The sequence below is a fragment of the Podarcis cretensis genome, assembly GCF_951804945.1.
Source record: "Podarcis cretensis genome assembly, chromosome: 14".
Lineage (NCBI taxonomy): Eukaryota > Metazoa > Chordata > Lepidosauria > Squamata > Lacertidae > Podarcis > Podarcis cretensis.
The window spans coordinates 55,214,493-55,241,877 of NC_137183.1; the positions used below are offsets into that span (position 1 = coordinate 55,214,493).

Consider the following 27,385-nt stretch of genomic DNA (forward strand, 5'->3'; position numbering starts at 1 on the left):
TGGGAATGTGCCCTGTCTGACACCAGAGCCATTGCTGCCAGCCCGTGTAGACAGTATTGAACTAGATAGAATCCATACCCGCCAACATTTCTCTGATAAAATAGGGACGTCCTGTTCCCCCATCAGGAAGCTTCCCCAGAGTTTGATCTTGCGGCACAGACAGACGTCATCTGCTCATCGACATCGGTCACCTCGAGCCAATGGCAACCTCTCTGCCTCACAGGATTGTTGTAAAGGAAAAATGTGCAGGGAAAGGAATCGTGTGCACCTTCCACAAATAAATGGAAATAGAATTTTAGCTGTAAGCTGCCGTGAGTCCCATCAGGGAAAAAGGCGGAGAATAATAATAACAGTAATAATAATAATAATAATAATAAATACTGAATGGAAACTGTGAGATTGATCAGGAACATACCAGAGAGCAAATCCTATTGAAGTCAGTGGGACTTCGTTCTGAGCAAAAATGCTTCAGACTGCAGGCTGCCCAGTCTTGACCCAGTTACCTGGGAGTAAGCTCCATGGACTACAGTGGGATTTGCTTCTGAGTAGACTGTGGTGACTCTCTATTTACAATAAAGGAATCAGCACTCGCTGCTTTTCCCAAGAAATGGCTGGCTGCGGAAGCATTGCAATGAAAGAATTTCAAGTGGTTTGGTGGCCTTTTTCTTCAAAATTACAGGAAGGGCTCCATATGGAAGCTTCAGCATTTCCTTCATTTGGTGCAGGGATTTTATTTTCAGCAGAAACAGGACTCTCCTCTCTCTCTCTCCCTCTCCACTTTTAATTGTTCTCTGAGATGTGGAGGAAAGGAAAAAAGTGAAACCATGGAAGGGACCCCCAAGAGTCATTTAGCCGTGCCCCCCTCCCCGCAATGCAGGAATCTCAACTAAAGCACCTTGGACATGGTATAAGTCTCCCCATCTTGGAGGGTGGGGGTCTGTGCGGGAAGTTCATGTGTGAGTGGTCTTCTGCCCTGTCCCTGAGTGAAGGGGGGGGTCCTCAGCCTCCAGCCCACCCTCCCCAAGCACAGCAAGACTGTGCCTCGACTTCCCCTCCTGTCCAAGACCCCCACCTCCCCCTTACTGCCACCGTCCCTTACAGCAGGGGGCGAGGACCCCACCCCAGCTTCACGCAACCCTCGAGCCCCCCCTCTACCCACTCATCACACTTCAGAAACACCTCTTTCCTTTTGAAATTTTTATTTTTTGTACAAAAACGCTTACACAGCCCAGTTTTTACAAAAAAGGCTCCGTCCGTGTTAGAAAAGAGAGTTGTTCCCAGAAGAAATGGGACGTAATCCTGTCTTATAAATATTCTCTAAGCGTCCATAAAGCTTTGTTTCCCGATAAGCTCCCCCAGAGAGCTCCGTCTCGTGCCCCCCTCCCCCTCCCCTGACTTCAAGGCCCCCCCCCCCCAGCAGAAGGGGCTGCTGGTCTTTCCTTCATCTGCTTGCCCCCGGCTTGGCAAAAGGATCCTTCGTTGCCAGAACATGGAGCCCTCTTGCCTTGCTCCGCGGCCCCTGGCCACGCTCCGGGCATCCCTGGGGCAGCCATGGCTAAGCGGCCGCCTAGTCCGACGGCATCGGGTCCACCCCTGGAGATTCTGTGCTCGGAACGCCTTAGGGGACTTCCGTGTTGCTACGAGGCAACCCCCCTAGGCAGGCTGGGACCCGATTTTTCACCCCCGGATGCCAGCTTCTCTTGGCTCCTTCTTTGGCTCTAGAAGTAGGAAGGCTGCAGGGTCCTGGGTGCAGGGCGGCTGGCCGTCTGCGGCTGCATGAGCGGCACCTCGTACTCCAGGCCGTTGGGGGCCACTTTCTGGCCATGGCCCGCCAGGTCCCCGTTCTCCTTCACCCCCTCCAGCTCCAGCGGGCCGGCAGCTCCAGAGGCGGCGTGCGCCTGTCTCCTCCTCCTCCTCCGGCGCACATAGTAGGAAGCAGCGGCCACGGCAGCAGCAAGCAGCACCGCAGAAGCCACGGCGGGCACCACCACGAGTGCCAGGCTGGTGCCCTTGCCCTGGGTGACGGGCGCATGCTGCTGGTGAGTCAGGTGCAACGTGCGGGCCTCCACACACAGGTCGTCCTCGTGCGCCTTGGCCCCCAGAGGCCCCACGCAGATGTGGTAGGAGGAGTTGGGCGCCAGGCCTCGCACGGTGTACTCTGGCAGAGAGGCCGGCAGGCGGAGGGTGACAGGGCGCTTGTCCGGCCCGGAGAGACTCCAATAGGTCAGGCGAATCCCTTTCAGTTCCAAAGACGACCAGGCCTCGTTCTGCAGGTCCACCTTCAGCGAGGTGCCCCCCACGTGCTTGATGGCCAGCCGCTCGGGAGGGGCGGGTACCCGGGCGGCAGTGGGCACGGCTGTCGCCCGGGCCCTAGTCTCGCAGTAGGGGCCGGTGAAGCCCACAGGGCAGTCGCACTCCAGGTGGTTCTGGGCATCCAGCTGGCACATGCCTCCGTTGAGGCAGGTGCCCGGTGGGCATAGGCGAGGCTCCGCGCTGGGCAGGCCTTCTGGCGTCATGGGCGAGGTGGCTGATGTCAGCTCCGTGGGGCCGGCCGTGCTGGGTGCACCCGGGCGGCTGGGCGCAGGTTTGGCCACATCTGGGCCGGCAGTCTTCTGCGTGCCCACGCTGGTGGTGGTGGTGGTGGCCGGGCAGCCGAAGTCTGCGTATTCCAGGCTCTGGAGCAGCCGGCCGGCATTCCTGGGCGGGAAGTGGCAGCGAGTCTCCTCGGGCCTCCGCAGCAGAGCTTTGCCGCTAGCGGCCCAGCTGACGAACCAGCTCATCGGGCAGACGCAGTTGAAGGGGTTGGCAGCAGCCGCCACGGCCCGCAGTCGGGGGAAGGAGGCAAGGAACCCCCCCGGGAGGCTGCTGAGGTTCAGGTTGCTGATGTCCAGCTCCTGCAGGTTGCGCAGTTCGCGGAAGTCCTCGGGGCGCAGGTGCGAGATCTGCGCGTTGCCGGCTAGGCTGAGCTTGGTGAGGCCCCGCAGGAGCTGCAGAGCTGAGGGCACCGCGGGCAGCAGGTTGTCGGAGATGTCCAGCTCGTGCAGGGCGGCCACGCTCCGCAGCAGCTCCTCCTCCACCTCGCCCAGGCCCAGCCCGGCGATCTTCAGCGACTCGAGGTTGGGGACGCGGAAGGCGCCCGGTTCGAGGGTGGTCACCTTGTTCCGGCTGACGTCCAGGAGGAGCAGGGCGGGCAGCTGGAGGGGCGGCAGTGTCCGCAGCTGGTTGTCTTGCAGCTTCAGCTCCAGAAGGTTTTCCAGCGAGTCGAAGGCGGCCGGGTGGATGTGCTGCAGGTGGTTGTGCTCCAGGTAGAGCCGCTCAAGAAGGCGCAGGCCGTGGAAGCTCTCGTTGGTGACCTCCCACAGCTGGTTGGAGGAGAGGTCCAGGTTGCGGAGGCCGGCCAGCGGGCGGAAGACGTTCTTTGGGAGGCTGGCAATGAGGTTCTGGGACAGGTCTAGCAGCTGGAGGGCCGGCAGCCCCGCAAAGCTGTCTTCGCCCAGGGATCGGATGCCGTTCTCAAAGACGTACAGGTTGGCCGTGTCCGGGGGGAGGCCCTGTGGGACGGCGTGGCTCCTTCGGGAAATGCAGAAGACCGTCTGGGGCTGGCTGCACTGACATTCGGAGGGGCAGGCCCGGGACAGGATCCCGGCGGGAAGGACCAGCAGTGCCCAGAGCGCCAGCTGCCTCATGGCGTGGCTCCTGCGGGGGAAAGAGAGAGACGGGTTGGACGGTGGCACTTCTGACCGTTCTGCTGCAAGCCCCCCCCCCCCAAGTTCCTGCCCTTCCGGAAATCTGGTTCGCAGCTCAGCTGGATTCTGCTGGCAGAGCCCGACTGGGTTTGTTCCCGGGGAAGGAGGCATGGCGAGGGTTTAGCGCCGGAGAGGATTGTGGTAGCTCCTGCAAGGCAGGGGCAGGGGCATGTTTCTGGTGAGACACCCCCCCCCCCATTCCAAGCAATAGTGTACAATTCTTACCCCCCTGCCTTTACTGTTCCTAAGGAACTGGGAGGTTACCGTATTTTTCACTCTATAAGACACACTATTTGTCTATGGGCGCAACGTGGGGGTTTCATCATAAAAACTACACCTGGGCAAGGGGGGGTCCCACCTGTCCTTGGCCAGTCCCCCCCCCGAGCTTCGTCCTCAGGTGACACCTGGTGCTGCCTACCTTCCTGCTTTTTGGACACCCAGGGGTCACATGGGAATCAGAGGATCACAGGACTGCAGAGCCGGAAGGGACCACGAAGGTTCTCTAGTCCAACCCCTGCAAGGCAGGAATCTTTGGCCAAACGTGGGACTCGAACCCACAATCCTGAGATTAACATGAATCGGTGCTGACACCACTAGTTAAACAATTCTTAAGAGATTTTTTATGGATTCTCCTTCCCAGTTGTTTGTTGATATCCAGTAGTGGAGATTGTTTAGAGAGGGGGTTTTTTTGGAAGTCAAAAGCCATTACTGGGGCAAACCTAATCGAAAGCTTAATTATGGTTTGAATGAAGTCTGTGGTTTGGGCATGCCAGAAACGACAAAGCTTATATTTTGCGATAATTGGGCAAAACCAGAATCAGAAACTCTGGCACGAGGTGGATTTGCAAACTATATTTTTTAACCCCCTGTTGGAAAGGACAGGCCATCGTTCCAGCTCTTGCCACAGCTCTGGAGGCTGTTGCACCAGGGAGGCAACTTGTGAAATGAAGAGGGAGGAAAATGAAAACAGACCAACAGCTCAAAGACTCGCATCTGTTTCTCTTCCCCACTTCCGCCCACCCCTGGCATGTGGCGCCTCTGCCAGGCTCACCAAGGAGGGAATAGGGGGCAGCCTTTCTCAGCCCTGCCTGGGACATTCTACATGCCAAGCAGGCGTCCTTCCTCGGAGCTACGGATAAAGGCACGCAGCCCCATGCTGTCGTCGCAGAGCTGCTCTCTCTGAAGCTGCTGAGGGGGGTGGGTGCCTGCCCCAGATTGCCGCCCCTGCACCGAACCTTGGCTGCCCCTGCCCCCAAATGTCTATCGCTTGAGTCAGGCAAGTGAGGTAGAGCCATCTGGCCGAGTCAAGGGAGCCCCACCCAACCTACTTCTGCGCTGCGTCTCCTACCACCCAGGACTGCTCCCCACCAGCTGCAGCAAACTGGACGTCCTGCAGCCCGGGGAGGGGGGAGCCCTTGCCCGGCCAGCCCCCCAGCTGCGTTTGGCTCTGGGCAGGAGCATTCAGGAGGAAGCCCTCCTGGCCTCAATCCGGCAGAGGCATCTTCAGGGCTCTGCATACGGCGAGTTCTTACTACCCAAACTGCATCCAAGGCTGGGAAAGGGAAGAGGGGGTGGGAGAGACGTCTGAAGGGCTGCCCCCTGCAAGAAGGAAGCTTGTTTTCTGCTGCTCCAGAGGGGAGGACCCAATCCCATGAATCCAAATGGCAAGGAGCATCTCCACCCCCATCATTCAGCCCAGACATGGAGGTCCAGCTCGGAGGGCCTTCTGGCAGGTTCCCTCACTGCGAGAAGCGAAGTTGCAGGGAACCAGGCAGAGGGCCTTCTCGGTGGTGGCGCCCACACTTTCCCTTCAGATTTCAAGGAAATAAACAACTCTCTGACTTTTAGAAGACATCTGAAGGCAGCCCTGTTTAAGGAAGTTTTTAATGCTGATACTTTATTGTATTTTTAATATTTTGTTGCGAGATGGGCAGGGTATAAATAATAAATTATTATTAATATTACTACTACTATTATTATTATTAGGTAAAGGTAAAGGGACCCCTGACCATTAGGTCCAGCCGTGGCCGACTCTGGGGTTGCGGTGCTTATCTTGCTTTATTGGCCGAGGGAGCCGGCGTACAGCTTCCAGGTCATGTGGCCAGCATGACTAAGCCGCTTCTGGCAAACCAGAGCAGCACACGGAAACGCCGTTTACCTTTACGCCGGAGCGGTACCTATTTATCTACTTGCACTTGCTTCTGAACTGCTAGGTTGGCAGGAGCAGGGACCAAGCAACAGGAGCTCACCCCGTCACGGGGATTCGAACCGCCAACCTTCTGATTAGCAAGCCCTAGGCTCTGTGGTTTAACCCACAGCGCCACCCACTTCCTCATTTATTACTACTACTACTACTACTACTCTGACTCAGTATTGGGAAGGGCTTTCTGGTGGTATGCGCAATGCAATGCACTTAACCTCCAAAGATGATGGACTCTCCTTCGTTTGAGGTTTTCAAGCAGAGGTTGGATGGCCACGTGCCAGGGATTATTCTGTTGCGATTCTTGCACCCCCAGGGGTTGGACTAGATGACCCCGGGGTCCCTTCCAACACTACAATTCTACGACTTACATTTATTGCTCCCTGTGATGGGCAGAAATGGCTCCCACCTGGGGCGGGGGGGAGAAGAGCAGCTCCATGCGCTCCCCCCCCTCCAAAGGGAGTGGCGCATGTCTCACTGCAGCCACGTCTCCCTGGTCGCACAGAGGCGTCTTGTGACTAGCCGGGAAAACCCATCTTGCTTCTTTGCTGCCAAGCCCCTGGGAAGTCACAGAGCGTTTTTCTGCGCATTGTAAGGCGGGCAGCCGTGGGTCAAAACACTCCAGTGTCATTCCGCCCCTCTCACTCCAGTTGATGATTTCATTCTGCGTAACCGGTCTCTCCTCCTTGTATATATTAGCAATGTCTCAGAGGGAGGGGGGTCGGCCCAGCCTGTCATCAGTTCATGTCTCCAAAGGTCACCGGAAAAGAGCAGAGGAACAGACTTGTGCACGGGAGCCCCCCAGCATGGAAACAAAGGGAAACAGAGCAAACTTTTGGAAACCCCTGGCCTTTGGGTGCTGCTGATGGACACCCATGGGTGGGGGGCAGAGAAAGGGGGGGGGAGGTCTGGAAGGAAAACACGCACTCCCCTCTTTCCATGAGGATCTGGCTCCTCCCGCAAAACTGTCAAAAGCCCAGGAGGAACCCTGCCCTCTCCAGAGGCGTGGTGAAATAATAATAATAAAAATAAATTTTATTTATACCCCGCCCTCCCCAGCCAAGACTGGGCTCAGGGCGGCTAACCCCAGATAGAAAACAATTGATTGAAATACAGCTTAAAAACAAGATTAAAATACAACATTAAAATGCAGCCTCATTTCAGCAGAAACTCAAAAACTTTTTTGGGGATGAAAACGTCAAGTCTTCACCAAGGCTAACTATCCAAACTGGTCCTATGTGGGCCAGAAAAAAGCCAGTGAAGTCCCCAAGTAGGAGTTCCATCACAGAAGGAAAAAGGGGGGAAAGAAACTCCTGTTTGCCTTCTTCCTGTATCTCAAGAGCAGCCCTTGTCTTGAGTTAAGAGTTTCCTAGGCTCCTGAATCCCACAGACTCCCAAAGAGTTGCAGCAGATGCCTCTCTCTGTGCCCCTGCCCACCATGCGATTCCCTCTCCGGCAAGTAGACCAAGAGCCAGGAGCTGGATCTGGTTTGCTGGACATATCTAGATCTGGACAGGTGGATCATGGTGGGCACCTGCCAATCACCCGAGGCCAGGTGAGGTCAGAGCCAGCAGCTGGACTGTAGAGGTGCTTCACGCCCCTCGCTCCCACTGCAGGGCCAATCCCAGCAGGGCTGGCGCTGAGTGCCGGGTTTAAAGGTGCTGAATACCAGGCCTGCTTGCAGAGTGCCCTGGAAGGGACTGAATCAAGAGCCCCCCTGGTGGATTGGAGATTCAGAGAACCATAGAACTGTAGAGTTGGAAGGGACCCCGAGGGTCATCTAGTCCAACACAGAGTTGCATCGTGGGTGGGGCTCAGTCCTGCAAGTGGACCCTGTGACAGGAATTTTGAGGTCTTAGATATATGTTAAATGTTCATAAGCGTACCAACCAAGCACGTACATAGATCAGCACAGGAAGACCAACCTGAAACCATTTTTGATTCCCAAACTGACCTCAATTACTTCTCTGCAAGGTCAGAGTGGGAAACCTCCCCATTGTCTCTTTCCTCAAAAATCCTGTCTTAAGGGCACATTTAAGATATGAATAGGGTGTGATCCTGACCTGGCTCAGGAACTAAGTATTTATCATTACAAAAGACTGGCCAGGCTCCTCAGGCAATCCAGTCAAGTGACCATTAAACAGGTAATCTGGCAGACAGGAGGTAAACAAAGCACTCAGATTTCTGCTGTAGACCGCCCTTTCTATGATGTAGGTATGATGTATCTGGGGGGGGGGGTCTTGAGCTACACCCCTTCTGTGATGTATGTGGTCTTGATCTACAGGATGGGAATTTCAAAAGTCTTTATAAGCCCTTGCACAGCATTTTTGTGGGTCCTCCTCTTTTCCTGCAAGTGAGGGGAGCACCCTGTTGCAACAGTTCAATAAAGATCAAGCTTACTAGCTGCTTTGCTTCTCAATATTCTTTGTTGGCTTCTGTTATTCTCTCCTACCAATAGGGAACCTACGTAAGGACTCTTTATGGGCTCTTGGATACCCCATAAGGGGAAAAGGGCAGATTTATTTGTTTTCAGCAGCCACACATGGAAGTGCTTTAGTGTCTCGAAGAGGCGATTCCAAAACTTGCAAGCCGTGCAGGGTTTGGGTTTGAACAGGGAAGGCATCTAGCCTCCCACATTTGGATTCCTCCCCACCCCACCCCCCAAAAAAACACTTGGCATGAGCTTTGTGTTTGGATGCAATACTTTCCAAGTGAATTCTCCCACTGGAAAAAGTGCAGACGGGCACCCAGGGCAGGAAACGCTGCTTTTGCCCAAGTGGGAGAGTCGTGGTTCTGCTCCTCCGCTCGCTCTGGAGACCAGCAGTTGCTCTTTCCTGGACTGGGACCCCCCCCCCAGGGCTGCCACTCTTGGCCACCCCAGGAGGAGGGAGCAGTGGGATCCCCCAGACCCCATGATGTAGGGCAGGGCCTGTCCCCTCGAAATCTTTGAGATTCCGGCTCTGCTCCTCTCTGTGTTCTTAGCAGAGCCATTTAGCCAGGCATGGTTATTTTTTAGTGGGGGGGGGGGGAGAGCAGAGGAAGAGGAGGACTCCCCTTCTTGTTCCCTGAAGTGGGAGTGAGGCTGGAGTGGGTCCTGTGCCGCCCAGGAATGCCCCCAAGGCATGATGGGGTCATGGGAGGGGGGCCTGCTGCTTTCTCAGCATGTCTGTCAGCCCTTTTAATAAGTGAGCTAATGAACTTCGGCAAAGGAGGGCTCTGGAATGGTCCCCCCAAAGCTGGCACCACACCAACAGGTAACAAAGGCTGGAATGTGCAGCTGGATGGAGGAGGGGAGGGGAGGGGGCAGGCCTGGGATGGGCCCCCTCCCTGGCAGGTTGACCGATGGTCTCGCAGGGAAGAAATCTCCTGAAGGGAATCGGTGGGGAGGGGCATTTTCACCCCCTCTTGCAATGATAGAATTTGGGGGCACCCCCTGAAAGTTGGCTGGCGGGGGAGCGAGAGAGAGAAAGAAAGAGGAACAGCACATGCTTTCCATAAGGCAGGATTCAGCGATGGTGCTCAGGGCCACAGAACCAGGCAGGCTCAGAGGCAAAGGGCACTCCTTGCTACTGCCAGTCAGTGTCGACAATTCTGACAATTGTGGAGTGGGAGGGGACCCCAAAGGTCATCCAGTCCAGCCCCCTGCCAGGCTGTTGTGGAGAGTGTGTGGTTCATAGAATCATAGTGTCGGAAGGGACTCACGACGGCCATTAGTCCAACCCCCTGCAATGCCGGAATCTCAGCTAAAGCATCCACGACAGGTGACCACCCAGCCTCTCCTTAAAAACCTCTCAGGAAGGAGAGTCCACAATCTCTTTTGGGAGTCTGTTCTACTGGCAAACAGCTTTTACTGTCAACATCAACTTTGTTGGACTGGCCATGTTGTGCGGATGCCTGATGACCGTCTTCCAAAGCAACTACTCTATTCCGAACTTAAAAATGGAAAGCGTAATGCTGGTGGTCAACAAAAGAGGTTTAAAGATTAATCTAAAAAAAGTAGCATAAACACCAACAACTGGGAAACCCTGGCCTGCGAGCGCTCCAGTTGGAGAACAGCCTTGACCAAAGGTGTCATGAGGCTTTGAAGACACTCGAACTCAGGACGCAAGGGAGAAATGTGCTGAGAGGAAGGCACACTTGGCAAACCCTCACTGGGGTCAACTCCCGCCTGGAAACCAACGTCCCCACTGTGGAAGGACGTGTGGATCCAGAATTGGCCTCCACAGTCACTTATGGACTCACTGCTAAGACCGTGTTCATGGAAGACAGCCTTACTCAGCTACGAGGGATCGCCGAAGAAGAAGAAAGAAGAAGACTGTCAGAAACGTTTTCCTGATGTTTAGTCAGAATCTTTTTCTTGTAACCTAAATCCATTGGGTCCAAGCTTGCTCCCTCTTCCATGCAATGTACTAAGATCCTTGAAGCTGGTTCTTGCATCCCCTCTCTGTCTCCTCTTCTCCAGGCTACACCCCCCCCCAACTCCATCCACAGTTCCTCCCCACCCAGGCTTGCTTTCCAAACCCAGGATCCTGCCCCTCCCAATGCAAGGCAGCTCTCTACCTTCCAAGGCTGGCCAAGTTACTTTGGCACCCGAGACACAAAGTCCCAGAAGTGCGTCTCCCTGCAGGCAAAAAATACCTGGCTACTAAATTAAATAACCATTTGCTGCCCTTTTTTGACATTCACCAGCCGCCGCCTGGGGCAACTACCTCCCTCTCTTGCCTAATGGCAGGGGCCGGCCACAGGCGGAGAGGGAAGGCTTTGATGGGGAAGCCAACATGGTGCCCACTCTGAAGTTTGGGCTGAAGCTCTCTTCACCTCTAGCTGGGGGTGGGGTGGGGGGTGGGAGTTGTCGTCCCCAATGTCTGGGGGGCTGGGCGCTGGGTTAGAGGCATTTGCAGTGTGTGGGTCCCTCAGCAGCCATGAGGCTCTGTGCATATGGATGCTGAGAAGAAGGCTGGATTTCAGAATACCAGGGCACTGGGGTGGGGGGCAAACAGCAGGGGCACAGCTTCTGTGCCAGCTTCTTTCAGTTGCTGCTAGGCAGCGAGGGAGCCGGCGGTGGGAATCTTGGACTGGGCTCCCTTTAGCTAGGTGGTACTGGATCTGGCCTGCCAAATCGCTCCTTTGGAGAAGCCTAGAAGTCATCGGAGAGAGACAAAGGGCTTGGGGAAAGATCTGGATGAGAAGCAGCTTTGTTTTTTGTAGGGACAGGTGTGCCCGTCCTCCATTAAAGGCTTTGGGCAGGATTTCCTGGGTTGAAATGCTTTACGTAATAAGCCAGTCTTGCACTGGTATTGTATACGGTTATTTGTTTTGAGGTTGGGAGAAAAAATCAAATATTTAACAACGAAGCACCTTGGCGTTTGTTCCCTGCTTTTGAACTTATCCGAGGCACCTGCCTGGCTGCTCTTGAGGCTAGCTGGGACTTGGGCTCGATCCTGCCCTTTCAAGCTGGGAGCTGTGCCTGGTCGGCCGGCCTGCCCTGCTGCCCTCCTCTGCAGGTACTTTGGCTGTGTGACCCGGCTCAAGAAATGCCAAACTGACTGGGCGTACGAGTTTTCGTTCGTAGATTAATCAAGTACATTTGCGTTCAGGTGGGAATATTTCTACATATTTAAACGATGCCCACGTGTGTGTTACCTGCGTCAGGGTATCCTCTCAGTACAGGCGTCATCACCTCTTCTAAAGGCAACACATAAATATACGAAAGCTTCAAAGAATTGTAGACTCGGAAGGGACCCCAGGGGTCATCTAGTCCAACCCCTGCAATGCAGAAATCCCAACACATCCCTGACCAGATGACTACCCAACCTCTGCTTAAAATCCTCCAAGGAAGCCCACCGCTTCCCCAGAGAGTTTTAAGTCCGCTGCCTAGTTAATTGGCTTTTAGTTAATTGAAATGTCTTTCTAATGGGTTCACCCAACTGACAAGCTCTTGGTCCTTGATGCTTGATGCCAGATTTTGTATCCCTGGGTAGCTGCAGCCACAGCCGGTGTGTGTTTGTGCATGGTGGGGGCTGGGGGGCGGGTTTCCTCTCCCTTTACTACACAGGGTGGAGCAGGCAGCTGTTGCAGGGTCCTCTCCTGGCAGCCCTCCTCCCTCCCCCTGCCCGCTTTGGGTGCCCCATAGCCTCCCTCTCTTCTGCTGCTGCCTCCCCCCATCTCCCCCACCCCCTTGATCCGCCCTCTTGTTCCTTCTGCAATCTCTTAACCTGTCAGGTGAAGGCAGACCGGGGGCCCCTCTACTGGGGCGAAGGTTGGCCTGGAGCATTGTGGGTAATGGGAGCCAGCTGTGCTGGGGGGGGGGGTGCTGACAGGCCAGCCCTGGCCTCCTGAAGGGGCTGCTGTGTTTTGCTGGCAAGGAGATAAGTGGGGTTGACCCCAGCCTGATTGCAGGGTCAGGGCTCTCCAGTTTCTCCCGGGCATTCTGTTCGCGGTCAGGATTAGGGGTGAGGATGGGGGTGGGAGAGCCAGCAAATGCCCCCCGCCCTTCCTGGGAGCTGCCAGGCAGCCTCCTGGCCACTGTCAGGAATTCCTCATTTACCTACGGATAAGCAAGAAGGGTCAAAGAACATCCCTGATTACCCCCAGCCCTGTACATCCCCTATCGCGGCTGCTGGACCTCATCCAAAATGAACCCCAAACCCCCTTGAACCTGTTCTGTGGCAACTTGAGCAATAAACCAATCGGCAAGGAGGAATTCTGGCTCCTGCGGCAGAACCTCCCTTCTTCCTGTCCACTGCCGTCTTCCCAGCCCCAGTCAAAACGCAAGAATAAATTGAATAATAGGAATTTTGCTGCCCTTTCATGGTGACCCAGATATGCCATGGGGGCAGCTGCTGGCAACCTCTTGCTCCCAGGAGGGCTGTCTTGGGCCTGGCAATAATAATAATAATAATAATAATAAGAAGAAGAAGAAGAAGAAGAAGAAGAAGAAGAAGAAGAAGAAGCAGCAACTTTTATTTGTATCCCACCCTCCCCAGCCGAGACCGGGCTCAGGGCGGCTAACATCAAATATAAACAGTGATATAAAATCAAACAATAATTAAATCACCTCTTAAAAACAAGTCAGGATAAAATTATAATCAGAATTAGATGGCTTTCCGCAGGATTTGGGTTGGGAACATTAAATACTCATCAGGCCCAACTGTGTACGCTGATCTTATATGGGCGTGTGAGAATGCTGGGAGGCTCTTTCATCCTAGTTCTTATACAAAAAGGGAAGGGGAGTCAGGCTGAGCCCTGACCAAAGCCCTGGCAGAACAACTCTGTCTTACAGGCCCTGAGGAAAGATGTCAAATCCCACAGGGCCCTGATCTCTTGTGGCAGAGCATTCCACCAGGTTGGGGCCACAGCCGAAAAGGCCAGAGGCCTGGGATCTCCAGAATGTTATTATTTGCAGATCGTAAGGTCCTCCGTGGGGCATACGAGGAAAGGTGGTACCATAGGTATGAGGGTTCTAGGCCGTATAGGGCTTTAAAGGTTAAAACCAGCACCTTAAACCTGATCCTGTACTCCACCGGGAGTCAGTGCAAAAGGGAGCAAACAATAGGGTCAATGTGTGTCTGGCAGAGAGAAGGTGTGAGGGGAGAATTCGCGAGCAAAAAGTACAGAGGGTTCTGCAAGCTGCCCGCGGCACTGTTCCTGAACTCCTGCCCTCTGCTGAGCCCCAGAGGAAGGCAACACAAAACCAGCCCTGCGGGGTGGGATCAAAGACACATATTTGCAGCTGTGCCCAGGCAGATGTCCCTGAGATGTCCACAGCACCAGAACTGGGGCGCAACAGCCTCCCCTTGCTTCCCCTTCCGAGAATTTGGTACTTGGAGGAAGACGGACTCTGATGCCAGAGGTTATATCTCTTTATCTGTCTTCATCATGATTAGTAGTCAGAGACAGCCTTACCCTCCAGGAATTGGTCTCATCCCCAGTTAAAGCCCCATGAGCCAGTCCCCATCGACACATCTTGTGGCAGTGAGTTCCACAAGGATGTGGGTCGTACTGCAAAGCATTCTCTAGCTAGGCTTCCCAACATTGGCACAGAAACACACCCACCACCTTCACTAGAAATGCTGCTTCTGTATTGTGATGCTTTCGCTGAGATTCCTGCATTACAGGGGGTTGAACTGGATGACCCCCGGGGTCCCTTCCAGCTCTCCAGTTCTGCGTTTCTGTGTCAATAAGTCCTTCCTTTTGAATCTCCTCCCAGCCTTCACTTTCACAGAGTGGAAAAGCCGTCTCTCTTTTCCACTTTCTCCATGCTGTGCACAATTCTATACTCCTCTGCCCCCACCTCAAAAAACTTGGCTTTCCCCCCAAAGTAAAATGGTCTGGCCCTTGCCTAGCTTTTTGCCCCCCCCCTTCAAATACTATATGTGCTTCCAATCCACCTTGAATCTAGTGTAAACTAAGATGCTGTCTCTCCCCCATATCACCCCAGAGCTGCTGGCTCAACTTTCTCTCCATTCTCCTCACTGGTGGGGGAGCAGCCCTTCTCCCCCTTGACCCCCCCCCTGCAGCCACTGGGCATGCGCCAAGGCAAAGGCGCTGCTGCAACTCAGAGGCTCCATCAGAGCCTCGAAATGGGCTCATTACTAATTAGGAGAGCTTGTTGTCCGGGATCTGAGACAGGAAAGTCCTCTTAATTGGCGGCAGGGCGCGGGGGGGGGGGGCTCTGCCAGGCCTGGAAGGGTCAGTGCACTGCCCAGGCTGGAGCCAGATTAGCAGAGGTGAACACACACACACACACACACACACACACACACAATTGCACACCGCTGTGGCTTTGAGGCTCATTCTTGCCCGATGAGCTCAGCGCTCAGTCGACTGGATCCTGGAGCCGGGTCCAAAAAGCTCTCAGCCGTTCCTTCCAGCTGGCCCAGGGACAGACAGCCTTGCTCTCTGCACCCCACCCCACAGAGGACCCTTGCTGGGCTCTACTCTCCCGCAGGTCTTCTGTCTGTGCAGGTTGCGTGTGTGCGTTTGTGCCGTTTTTGTGTTCGCGTTGCGAGCGAACGACCAAAAAAAAAATAGAGTTTCCCAAACGCTTGCAAAGCCAGCTTTGCTCCTAATCGCCACGGCTTGGATTGATTAGGAAAAGTCATTGGAAAAACAAGGAAGTGGTTGATTGGGGCGCCTTGAGTGAGAGGCGCGCTGGCTGTTGCAACAGGAGCAGGTCTGCAAGGGGAGATGTTGAGGACTGGGGCTTGCGTGGAAGGGCCCTATCCTGCCCTGGCGGGACCCCTCCTGGTCACAGGCTGGTGGAAGAAGGCAGCTTCCGCTCCCCAGATCCTGGCCAAAGCATCCTCTTCCTCTGCGCCCCCCCCCATGTGAGTATTCACATCCGCAGGGCAGCTGCGATCGCTTCTGCCTTTGGTCGTGTTGAGAAGGGAGACTTCCGAGGCCATTCCTCCCTTGGCAGCGAGAAAGTTGCCTTATGAACTCTGTGGGGTTTGTGGCCTCCGGGGCAAAGCGCGCTGCCTCCCGCCGCCCCCAATCCTGGCTGGGGGGGGGGCACTTGGGCCCCGCAGGAATGCGCAGCTCCTCTGTAGTGGCTGCGATAGATGCATCTGCTCCCAAGATGCACGGACCCGAACCAGAGGCGTCTCCTAACGCTTCCCTCCTGCGCCTGCTAAAAAAAACCCCCACCATCCCAGGCTGGGAGGGGGGGCTGCCTCTGCGGTTGGCAGCACATCAGAGGCTCTGCTTGCATATGCTGGGCTCCCCCCCCCCACATTCTTTCCTTAAAGCCAGGCCCCTCCTTGACACCGTCAATGCCCCCCCCCCCCAGTGCAGGCGGCGTTCTTGGGCTGTCAGTAGCCCAGGCAGCATTGGAAACACCTGGGCTCTGCAGAGAGCTGCCAAGTGGGGGTCTCATCTGCACGTGCGAGAGAGACGGGGAAGGGGGGGGGGGACCATGTTCAATGCTGCCTTTCTCCCAGTTCACTCTCCCTTTCGGCAGAGTGAGCAGTGTGTTCTGGGGCCCTCGATGCTTTCAGCCGGGGCAATCTCACTTGCACATGATGCATGAGCAGCAGGCAAGAAGGACAAAGGAATTTCAGGGTTTGCATGCCTGCTTATGGGGCCCGATTGGGATGCGGGTGGCACTGTGGGTTAAACCATAGAGCCTATGGCTTGCCGATCAGAAGATCAGCGCTTTGAATCCCCGCGACGCGGTGAGCTCCCATTGCTCGGTCCCTGCTCCTGCCAACCTAGCAGTTCGAAAGCACGTCAAAGTGCAAGTAGATAAATAGGTACCGCTCCAACGGGAAGGTAAACGGCATTTCTGTGCACTGCTCTGGTTCGCCAACAATTTCATTTGTTTCACAGTAGATCTGCCCTTGCTTCTGGGGTTCCCCAGAGCTCTGTAGAGAGAGGCTTGCACCTCACTCTGCAAAACTGGGGAGGCATGAAAACCTCTCCAATTTCAGGGGAACTTAGTGGAGCAGGCACTGTTTGCATGCAGGCCTGGCCTGAGACATTTGGGCCCGGGGAGGGGGGTGGTACCTCTGCCCGATTCTGCAAACAGACGCTCACGGGACCAGCACTCGAACCCCATGCTGGTGCATCCTCACACACACAAAGACATGAGGCCACAGGCTAGTTTGGGAGGGCTCTGCCCTCCCACCAAGGGGGCGGCTGCTGCTGTCTTAAGAGTAGGGTTGGCTTTCTCTGTATGTCCTTCATCTACTACACGGCTTGGACCAAACTCCCCCTTTTTCTGTGAGCATGCTCCAGCTTAAGTTGCTTAGTGCTGAAAAGGCTGCTGGGCATCCCTGCTCAGCCTGGGGCTTGTGGCAACCATAGTTGGTCTGCGCTGGTCCAGGGAGAGCCAGAAAAGAGCCTCTGAGACTGGCTTTGGCCCCAGTTGGGGAATTGGATGGGGGGGGAGGGAGGAAGAGCCATGCCACATAACCAGGGCAGCAGCAGCAGCAGCAGCAGACGAGGAGGGCTTTGGGAGGGCACTGGGAGGAGTGCCCAGCACCAGCCTTTGCCCGCTGGAATGTTGCTCGGAAACGTCCGGGCTCGGGTTTCGCTGACGTGTCTGCCACATCCAGGCTGCTGAGTAACGTCTGCTGTCGCTGCTGCCCCTTTAATTACGGCTCCTCCAAGCGCAGCCTCAACCCAGGTCAGGAGTGGGACACCGCAGTGCCAGGATTAAACCTGCCGCAGGATTAATTGCAGGGCGGATCTCCACCCTCCTCCTCCTCGGGGCTTGGCAGGGACAGGTTCGGCGAGCCGCCTCTGCCTTTCTGTCTCTCCTTTGCAAGAGCTGCCCCATCTTTCGCACTCTGGCCATCCTCCTGGGGCTCAATTCTGCTGAATTCTCTTCAGCCTCTAGGCTCTCCTCTGCTGCCCCCGGGACAGAGCACAGCGCCCACAATGGCTCAGGGTCATTTGGGTATCAATGGCTCAGGGCCCCCTTTTGCAGCCTGCTTTGTCACTCCTCTGTGGGGCACAAAAGGGGACCAGTGGTGCCTGCCCCTCTCCCCTTCCCTCCTGGCCTTGACCGCAGCTGCCACAAGGACACCAGGCTATCCTTAGCCAGGCACACAGAGGTACCCCGTCATTAGCTCAGGGTGGCGCTGGCCGACTTGCATTCCTGCGGCCGGCTGGGTTGGCAGCGAGTCAGCTGGGTTGGCAGGACTGCAGCACCACCTCTGCTACCAGAGAGCCTTGGCATCACTGATGGCACCTGTGCCCGGCTAGGAGGCCCCTCCACTGTGCTGCACAGGAGAGAGATCCTTGCTGGCAGGGAGCATAAGCAGAGCCTCCCGGATGAGGCCCATGGCCCACCCACTCCAGCCTCCTGCTCTCCCTGGGGCCAACCAGATGCGCCCATGGGAAGAAGACCACAAGCAGGATCCCTGCTCCTGAGGTTTCCAGCAACCAGCATTTGGAAGCCTTTTGGGGCAGAGCAGAGCCATCAATAGCCCCGCCCTCCTTGAATTTGTCTCAACACCCTCTTTTAAAGCTCTCCAAATTGTGGGAGGGAGTTCCATAGTCTATTGCAGGGGTAGGCAAACTAAGGCCCGTGGGCCACATGTGGCCCAATCGCCTTCTAAATCCGGCCCACGGACAGTCCAGGAATCAGCGTGTTTTTACATGAGTAGAATGTGTGCTTTTATTTAAAATGCATCTCTGGGTTATTTGTGGGGCATAGGAATCCGTTCATTTTTCCCCCTTCAAAATATAGTCTGGCCCACCGCATAGTCTGAGGGACAGTGGACTGGCCCCCTGCTGAAAAGGTTTGCTGACCCCTGCCCCCCCCTCTCTATATATATCTGCTGTCTGAAAAAGGACTTTCTTTAATCCATCCTGAATTGTCCAGCACTCATCTTCACTGAATGCCCATGAATTTGAGTTGTTATGAGAGGGAGGAAAACTTTCCTCTGTCCACATTCTCCACACCCTGCATAATTTTATAAACTACAACCACGTTGCCTCTTACTCACTTTTCCTCCAAAACTGCCTTTCCTGCGAGAGAAGAGAACTGTGCGAGGTTCCCCCTTTGGGGGCACGGGGGCTCCCTGACCATGTTGGCACCATCCGTTTATCTGTTTGCCACAAATGGCTCTCCACACAAGCACAGAGACTTGCCACGTGCCAGGTGTCTCAGCCCCTTGGCACAGGGCAGGGGAGGCCACATCAAAGGAATCTCCTGGGCTTTTTGCTGGGGGGAACATGAAGAAGAGCGGGGGCCACATGTGCAAACCCATTCCTGGCAGGCTGGGGCTCCTTTTCCCCTGCCTCTGCCACACACTGGGCCCCCCACAGTCTGCCACAGAGCTGCCTCTTAGGTGCCTGTTGGACACGCTTCCTGCCAGCTCACCTTCCTGGCAAGTTCCTCTCACCAGCACGACAAACAAGGCAGCCATTGTCCGGCTCAGGCCGGCTGGCCTCTGAGCCGTCTCTGCTGGAGTTTGGTGCGAGCAGCCACCAGACCAGGAAGAAAGGGAGCTGGCGGCAGTAGCAGGATGCACCCTGAGGTGGAGGGCAAGTGCCAGTGCCCTCTGGGAACAGCGCCAGAGGCTTCCTTGGGCAGCTACCCACTCACAGGGCTCCCTCCCGGCTTCTCTGCGCTGGGCCTCTCGCCTGGCAAATACAGGCACTCGTTTGCCATGGAGCAAGTCGATGCTCAGCTGACTTCTCCAGTCAAACTGTTTCCAATCCCTGCACCAAGGGACAGACTGTTGGACTTCTGACTGTGCTCATGTTCTCTGACACGATCATAGAACTGTAGAGCTGGAAGGGTCCCTGAGTGTCATCTAGTCCAACCCTCTGCGATGCAGGAATCTTGATCACCCTCGACAGCTGGCCCCCTGGCCTCTGCTTAAAAATCTGCAAGGATCCCATCGGTCCCCTTGCAGAGTTGGCTAGATGCTCCCATTGCCTTTGTTTCTCCTCTGCCGGGTTCGTTTCTGGGCATCAGTTGGGCAGCCAAGGTTGGCATTGCTCTCTGGCAATCCCTGGGCAACGCAGAGCCACGCCGCAGCTCAGAAAGCCCCCCCCCGACCCAACCCCTTGGCCTTTGCTTCCCCTCCTCTTCTCCCCTCTCCTGTCTGCTTGGAACGGGTTTTGCAGTCTTTCCAGCAGCCCAGCCTCCTCGTTCCTCTCTGGCAGGCATGGGGGGGATGGTTGGGGCTCCCCTCAGGTGTTCCGGAGGAGGCAAGCCAGGAAGCCCAGCCTTCCAAAAAGAAACTGATTCCAGCCTCTCCGCACAGCCAGAGCCAGTTGCGTGGGAGGAGGAGGAGGCCTGGTGCACCTCTTGCGCACCCTCCTGCCTTGCGCACTCTCCTGCCTTGCACACACCGCCAGGAATGCTGCTCCCCAAGGACCAACTAATGAGAATTCCAATGTTGTGAGGCAGCTGCTGCCTTTCTGGTTTGGGATGCTTCTAAGGAAGAGGCCGGGCTGCGCATCAGGGAGGGAGGGAGGGAAGGAAGGGGCACCCCCCAGGTGAGCCAGCTGGCTGCTGCCAGGTGGAAGGGTGACCTGTTTTGACTTTGGACTGGGTCACTTGGCGGCTCAGGAGGCACTGTGAGGAGCTGCGGTGAAGAAAGGTGGGAAAGTCTGGGACTTTTTATAATAATAATAATTTTTATTTATACCCTGCCCTCCCCAGCCAAGACCAGGCTCAGGGCAGCTAACGCCAAGTATAAAAACAATTGATTAAAATACAACTTAAAAACAAAATTAAGCACAACATTAAAATGCAGCCTCATTTCAGTAGAAATTCAAATCAAAAACTTTTTGGGGATGAAAACGTCAAATCTTCACCAAGGCCAACTATCCAGACTGGTCCTACGTGGGCCAGAAAAAAGCCAGGGAAGTCCCCAAATAGGAGTTCCATCGCAGAAGGAGAAAGGATAGAGGGGGAGGGAATCAAATTGGCTCCTAGCCAAAGGCCAGGTGGAACAACTCTGTCTTACAGGCCCTGCGGAAAGAAATCAGATCCCGCAGGGCCCTGGTCTCATGAGGCAGAGCGTTCCACCAGGCCAGAGCCAGTGCTGAAAAGGCCCTGGCTCTGGTTGAGGCTAGTCTGACTTCCTTAGGGCCCGGGACCTCTAGGGTGTTGCTATTTATGGTCCTTAAGGTCCTCCGCGGGGCATACCGGGAGAGGCGGTCCCGTAGGTATGAGGGTCCTAGGCCGTGAAGGGCTTTAAAGGTCAAAACCAGCACCTTAAATCTGACGCTGTACTCCACTGGGAGCCAGTGCAGCTGGAAAAGCACTGGGTGAATATGTTCCCATGGCAGGGAGTTCAGAGGCAGCGCGAGAGAAATGTGTAAAATCAGTGGCGTAGCGTGGGGGGTGCAGGGGGGGCCGGCCGCACCGGGCGCAACATCTGGGGGTTAGGTTTAGGGATAGGGTTAGGGGGCGCAAATTACTTGCCTTGCCCCGGGTGCTGACAACCCACGCTACACCACTGTGTAAAATTATGCTTGGTGTAACTCACAGGCTTCCAATGAAGCTGGGCATTGGAAGATTCAGGACAGGTAAAAGGGAAGTCCTTTTCATGCAGCACGTAGTTAATGTGTGGAACTCCCTGTTGTAAGAGACCAGGGATGGCCGCCAACTTGGGCGGCTTTAAAAGAGGATCAGACAAATTCATGGAGGAGGAGATGGTTATTGGTGGCATTCGCCACAGTGACTACAGAGGCAGCAATGTTTCTGAATGAGTGTTGCCCATGTGCTCATGTTCTGCTCCCTGGCTTCCCACTGGGGCAGCTGGTCACCTACTATGAGAACAGGGTCAGGATTAGATGGGCCACGGGCCTGATCCAGCAGTCAGTCTCTCTCTCTCTCTCTCTCTCTCTCTCTCTCTCTCTCTCTCTCTCTCTTTTCTTGGTGTTCTCTTTGATTAAAAACAACTCTTCATCAAAAAAAAATTTCTCATTAAGCAGGCAGCAGATTTTAGAGTGTTACAGTGGTACCTCTGGATGCGAACGGGATCTATTCCGGAGCCCCGTTCGCATCCAGAAGTGAACGCAATCCGCGTCTGGACGTCTGCGGGTTGCGATTTGGCGCTTCCGTGCATGCGCATGATGTCATTTTGAGCGTCTGCGCATGCGTGAGCGGCGAAACCCGGAAGTAACACACTCCATTACTTCCAGGTCACCGTGGAGCGCAACCCGAAAATATTCATCCCAAAGCTACTTCAACCCGAGGTATGACTGTACTATTAAAACTCTTCACTTCAGAACTGCATATTTATCTCTTAAGTCAGAAGTTCTTGCCTTCTGCCGATTCAGAGTTGTGGTCCATCTCACTTGGTGGCCCCCCCTGGAAGAGCAGGTGTGGCTCTATCGCAGCCCTGACCGGGGATTTAGGAGCAGGGGTGCCTACAGGTGCAAAGGAAGAGCTCTCTGCCGCTGAGCCATGGCCCCAAAGTGATAGTTATAAGGTTTATTTGGCAAGGTGACGGCTCTGCTTCCTCGAGATTCCCATGATTTAGTGCAGAGGACCTGCCAGTCTTGGAGGGGGCAGTCCTCTGAACACCAGCCGCTTGGGCAGCAGAGGAAGCAAGGACTGTTGCCTTCAAGCCTGGCTGTGAGTTTGGTAGAAGCACCTGCCTGTCCCCTCTTGGAAACAGGGTGCTGGTCTAAGTGGGCTGTCAGTGTGATTCATCAGGGCTCTTATTCTGTAATCATAAAGAGCAAGGAGAATGACTTGAGAAGTGATGGACAATCCTTCAGTGGAGCTTTTTGAAAATAGGTTGGTGGCCACCTGTCAGGGATGCTTTAGTTGAGATGGCTGCATTGCAAGGGGTTGGGCTAGATGAACTTTGGGTGCACCATTCTACTCTACAATTCTGTTGCTCTCCAGCTTTACGTCTGTCTTAACAGGGGGCACAAACCATCATCTTTACCTCTTTTAAACCACCCAAATGCAACTGCTGTAGGCTGTTGTAGCAGTTGGGCTGGGCTTGCTAAATTATTGGATGTTAGCTTACCAAGCCTCAGGTACCCTCTGTGCCACCCTGCCTGCTCCTTCCCCTCCTCCCTGGGCATTGTTCCCCTGTGCTCCCAGCCATGGCACATGCGTGGCCTGCAGACCCCCGGCCCCCACCCTGCAGTATCTAACCTGAGCAGCTACAACAGCAACATATGCAGGGCCCCTAAGCGCCAGGGCGGCAGCTGCACATCTGTTGAGCACACAACCCATTCGCTGCCACCAGCCCTGTCTCAAGCACAATCCAGTTCAAGCCCTGGATCCCTCGGAAATACGTTCAGAACCTGTGGCTCCGTGGAGCCCTGTAGCATTTGAAAAAGCAGTTTGTTCCTTGAAGCAATCGCACATTCTGTGCCAACTTACAGAAAAGTATGCCAAGGCCTTTATTGACTGGTCCAGGGGGCAACTGGGTTATGAGCGGTGGAAGGGGAGATGCAGCAGGGATTTCGTGTCCAAAGATTAATTCCAAGACATAATTTGTTGAATATTGTTGCATTTTTTATCTAAACCACTTAAGAGATTTTTTTTTAATTCTATTAAGGCGGTATAATTTTTTACAAACACATTTCTTCCTTAGATTCATTACTGTATCTGTATCTCTATACTGCAGATTTACCCAAGGAATCCTGAGAATCTTAGTTTGCTCTGAGTCCTGAGAATTCTACCTCTAGAGCCACTCCTGCCCCCCCCCCGCAGCGCCCCACAAAACGACAGCTCCTAGAGAGAGACCGGCTGCTGGGCCAGGTTAACATTTGCAGTCTAGCCCCCCCAGGCAAGCCAAGTCTCAGGCTACTGTTTCCCTGCCACCCTCAAGAAGGGATAAGGAATTCTCTGTCTCCATAAAGTAGGGAAAAGTCTGTTCCGCCCTGCCTTTCCCACAAGCACCCAAGGGACACATGCGTGTATAATGAGCAGGAGGCTCCCTGCCGCACCTCTGCCTGATGCCCTGCACCAGACCCCCAAGTGGTCACAGCCCCAGCCTGGCCCCCGGCAACACCAGGAGAGCCAGTGGAATGGAAGAAGAGACCTGGCCCTGCAATCTCTCCTGACTGGCACCACACAGAGAGAGAGGAGCTGGCACCTGGCACAGTGGCCCTGGGCCCTGCACCCCTCTCCCTCGGCCCCCGTGGGGGGCAGTCCTGCAGTAGGCCGGAAGTGACAGAGCCACCCCAGGTCGGGTCGGGGTGAGGGTTCGCTTGGATGACTTCCAGGCTTGTCATTCATTCACACAGCTCCTTCCTGCCTCTGACACTCTGTTTACAGAACCTCCCAGAATCCCACTCATAAAGTACGAAAGAAAATAAACACAGGGGCTGGAAAAGGCGGGGGGGGGGAGAAGAGAGAGGAAGCAGTTCAGGGGGCGGGCAAAAATGCCCACCCAGCCCCCAAACGTTGAGCGGGAAAGGGTGTTCCAACGCAAGAAGAAGGGAAGACCGCCAGACTCTTTTCCTACATGTTTGTTCCACGAGGCAACCCACATCTCTCATCCCAGCTCAGCATAGGGGCCCCCGGGGTCCATGCCTGACGCCAGCAGTGAGGGAGCTGCCAGCCCTTGCTGGCTCTCCCAAGCCTCCTTCTCCAGCTTCAGCCAAGACACCCCCAAACCCCCTCCTCCTGAATCTTTGCTCAGAGTTCCTCTCCCAGACCTGCTTTGCTTGGGAAGCGGGAAGGGAAAAGGCAAGTGGTACTGAGCCCATCTGGGGGGACGTGCAGCTGCCCCCCCAGGAGTGAGATTTGGGGTGCCATTAAGCTCAGCAGAATAGAGGACCGCTAGGCCCCCAGCCAGCTGGGAGCTGTCCTGACGGAGGCCCATAGAAATGATGTGCCCTTTGCTTTCGGAGGAATACTCCCTGGGAATGACCAGGGAGCGGACCATTTGGATCCCTTCCAGTCGGGATTCAGGCCTCAACATGGGACTGAAACTGCCTTGGTCGCACTGGTTGATGATCTCCGGCAGGCTAGGGACAAAGGTGAGAGCTCTTTCCTAGTTCTGCTGGATCTCTCAGCGGTGTTTGATACCATCGACCAGAACATCCTTCTGGACCGTCTTGAGGGGCTGGGAGCTGGGGGCACTGTCCTACAGTGGTTCCGCTCCTTCCTCCTGGGCCGTGTTCAGAAAGTGGTGGTGGGGGATGAGTGTTCAGACCCCTGGGCTCTCACTTGTGGGGTGCCTCAGGGTTCTGTCCTCTCCCCCATGCTTTTCAACATCTATATGAAGCCGCTGGGAGAGATCATCAGGAGGTTTGGGCTGGGTGTTCATCAATATGCGGATGATACCCAGCTCTACCTCTCTTTTAAATCAGAACCAGTGAAGGCGGTGAAGGTCCTGTGTGAGTGTCTGGAGGCGGTTGGAGGATGGATGGCGGCTAACAGATTGAGGTTGAATCCTGACAAGACAGAAGTACTGTTTTTGGGGGACAGGAGGCGGGCAGGTGTGGAGGATTCCCTGGTCCTGAATGGGGTAACTGTGCCCCTGAAGGACCAGGTGCGCAGCCTGGGAGTCATTTTGGACTCACAGCTGTCCATGGAGGCACAGGTCAAATCTGTGACCAGGGCAGCTGTTTACCAGCTCCATCTGGTACGTAGGCTGAGACCCTATCTGCCTGCGGACTGTCTTGCCAGAGTGGTGCATGCTCTGGTTATCTCCCGCTTGGACTACTGCAATGCACTCTACGTGGGGCTACCTTTGAAGGTGACTCGGAAACTACAACTAATCCAGAATGCGGCAGCTAGACTGGTGACTGGGAGCGGCCGCCGAGACCATATAACACCGGTCTTGAAAGACCTACATTGGCTCCCAGTATGTTTCCAAGCACAATTCAAAGTGTTGGTGCTGACCTTTAAAGCCCTAAACGGCCTCGGTCCAGTATACCAGAAGGAGCGTCTCCACCCCTATCACTCTGCCCGGACGCTGAGGTCCAGCGCCGAGGGCCTTCTGGCGGTTCCCTCATTGCGAGAAGCAAAGCTACAGGGAACCAGGCAGAGGGCCTTCTCGGTAGTGGCGCCCACCCTGTGGAACGCCCTTCCAGCAGATGTCAAAGCGATAAACAACTACCTGACATTCAGAAGACATCTTAAGACAGCCCTGTTCAGGGAAGTTTTTAACGTGTGATATTTTATTGTATTTTTGGTTTTTATGGAAGCCGCCCAGAGTGGCTGCGGAGGCCCAGCCAGATGGGCGGGGTATAAATAATAAATTATTATTATTATTATTATTATTATTATTATTATTATTATAATGACAGTGAGATAATTTGGTAGTGGCAAGGGAGGAAAAGCACTCTGCACATGCTCTGTCCCAGAGCTGAACCCAGATCACTGTAGAGGACTCCTGCTTCCCTGCAGCTGGAGGCAAAGGGGGGGGGGAGCAGCTTGTCTTGGTCCAAGGAGAGGGAGCCTGGGCCCTGCCTGGGTTGCCAACTTACCAAGGGGAGCTGCTGCCGGGGTGCCAACTTGAATAAAATATTGGGGGCACTGCATAATCGATCACGCACCACTTGAATGGCAATGCCCATTAACTTTGGGGGAGCCCAGGGCCTTCAAATATTTTATGGGGGGGGTCAAAGACCCCTCGAGCCCTAGGAGTTGGCTCCCACCGAGCTCCGGAGTCCGTCTCCCGCGTCTCCGGCATGGCTCGCTCTCTCAGCCCGACTTGGGGACTCGACCGGGGACTTTGTCCATGCCAAGCGCAGACTCTGTCCGTGGGGAGGCGCCACGGAATAGGCTTTCGAGCTGCCCCTCGCTGCTGGGCATCGGGCCAGCGAGTCAGGCCCTACCGCTAGAGGAGGGCTTCGCCTTGCACAGCAACCCTGCGAGGTAGGCGAGGCTGATGCGCGACTAAAGCGCGCGGGACGTGCAGGAAGGAAGCGCGGACGGGCGACTCCTGGCTGGCCCGCGCAAGTGGCCAACCCTACGAGTGCGGCGCGCTTGGCAGAGTCTCCCCGCTCGCTGCCCCGCCAACTTCTCCGGAGACACTCGGGCTGCAAGCGCGAACGCGGAGCCGGAGAAGCGAGCGAGCGAGCGAGCCGTCGAGGGACTTACCGACTGGGCCGGGCGGCGACTCAGGAGCGGGGCGTCTGGGTCTAGAGCGCGGAGCGGCGGAGGGGAGACTGCCGGGGGGCGCGCTCCATCGCCGGCTGCTCCTCCTGCGCGTCCTGGCCGTGCGCTGCTGCTGCCTCCTTTGCGCGGCGCCCGAGCGAAGGCGAGACGGGGCGGGAGGCGGGAGGCGGCGGGAGGCTCCTCCGACGGGCGGCCGCGCCGGATTGGCTGCAGGGCCGCGGAGGTGGAGCCGGGGAGCTGCTCCGAGGGGCAGCCGGCGGCGGAGGGGCCAGCGGAGCGGGCTGCCCCCTTGCCAGCCCCCGGGCGGGCTGCTCCTCTCAGTGGCGTAGCGTGGGTTGTTAGCACCCGGGGCAAGGCAAGTAATTTGCGGCCCCCTAACCCGTGGATTTGCGCCCCCTAACCCTAACCCCCAGATGTTGCGCCCGGTGCGGCCGACACCCCCCACGCTACGCCACTGGCTCCTCTCCTCTCCCGCCGCCACCCCGGCACAGGTTTGCTCCTGCGAGAGACCGGCTGGCTGGCCGGGGGCAGATGCGACGCCTCCTCGACGGGCCCCGACTGGAGACGGCGGAGAGAGGGCCACTTTGCCCATCCCCGCAGTGGCCTCTGTCCGGCAGCCCCGTGCCGACACGGCCCCCCGCCATAGGCTGCCTTTGAGCCCCGGGAGGTGTTGCAGGGGCGGGGGTCTTCCTAGCCCCCTGCCTGGGGGGCATCTGGCTAGCCAGGTGGCAAGGATGAAGGAGCCCGGACAAGGCAGTGGCCCTGTGGCCTGATCCAGGGCTCTACTGCTGCTCTTTTGTTCACCGCCCAAGAGAATAGGACAAGTTGGGGTTAGAGAGTCTTTTCTGGGGGTGTCAGCTGAGGGCAGCAAGTCTACAGGTGATTTCATCTAGAGTGAGCCCCTTTTTGGAGCTGGCAGCTCTGTGA

At 55.7% G+C, this 27,385-nt stretch overlaps 2 protein-coding genes across 2 annotated transcripts in view; one reads left to right on the forward strand and one right to left on the reverse strand.

Moving 5' to 3' along the window:
* Window positions 1-27,385, forward strand: part of LOC307203149 (coronin-7-like) — a 124,519-nt gene that overhangs the window by 54,697 nt on the left and 42,437 nt on the right. The window lies entirely within an intron of this gene.
* VASN (vasorin) lies at window positions 1,183-26,580 on the reverse strand. The gene is made up of 2 exons (XM_079953815.1): window positions 26,441-26,580; window positions 1,183-3,696 (listed from the first exon to the last, which is right to left on the reverse strand). Exon 2 carries the CDS (start codon window positions 3,684-3,686, stop codon window positions 1,719-1,721), a length of 1,968 nt encoding a protein of 655 aa, XP_079809941.1. The 5' UTR covers window positions 3,687-3,696; window positions 26,441-26,580; the 3' UTR covers window positions 1,183-1,718.

Coding starts and splice junctions, on each gene's coding strand:
- VASN (XM_079953815.1), bottom strand. CDS start 3,686: ATGAGGCAGCTGGCGCTCTGGGCACTGCTGGTCCTTCCCGCCGGGATC.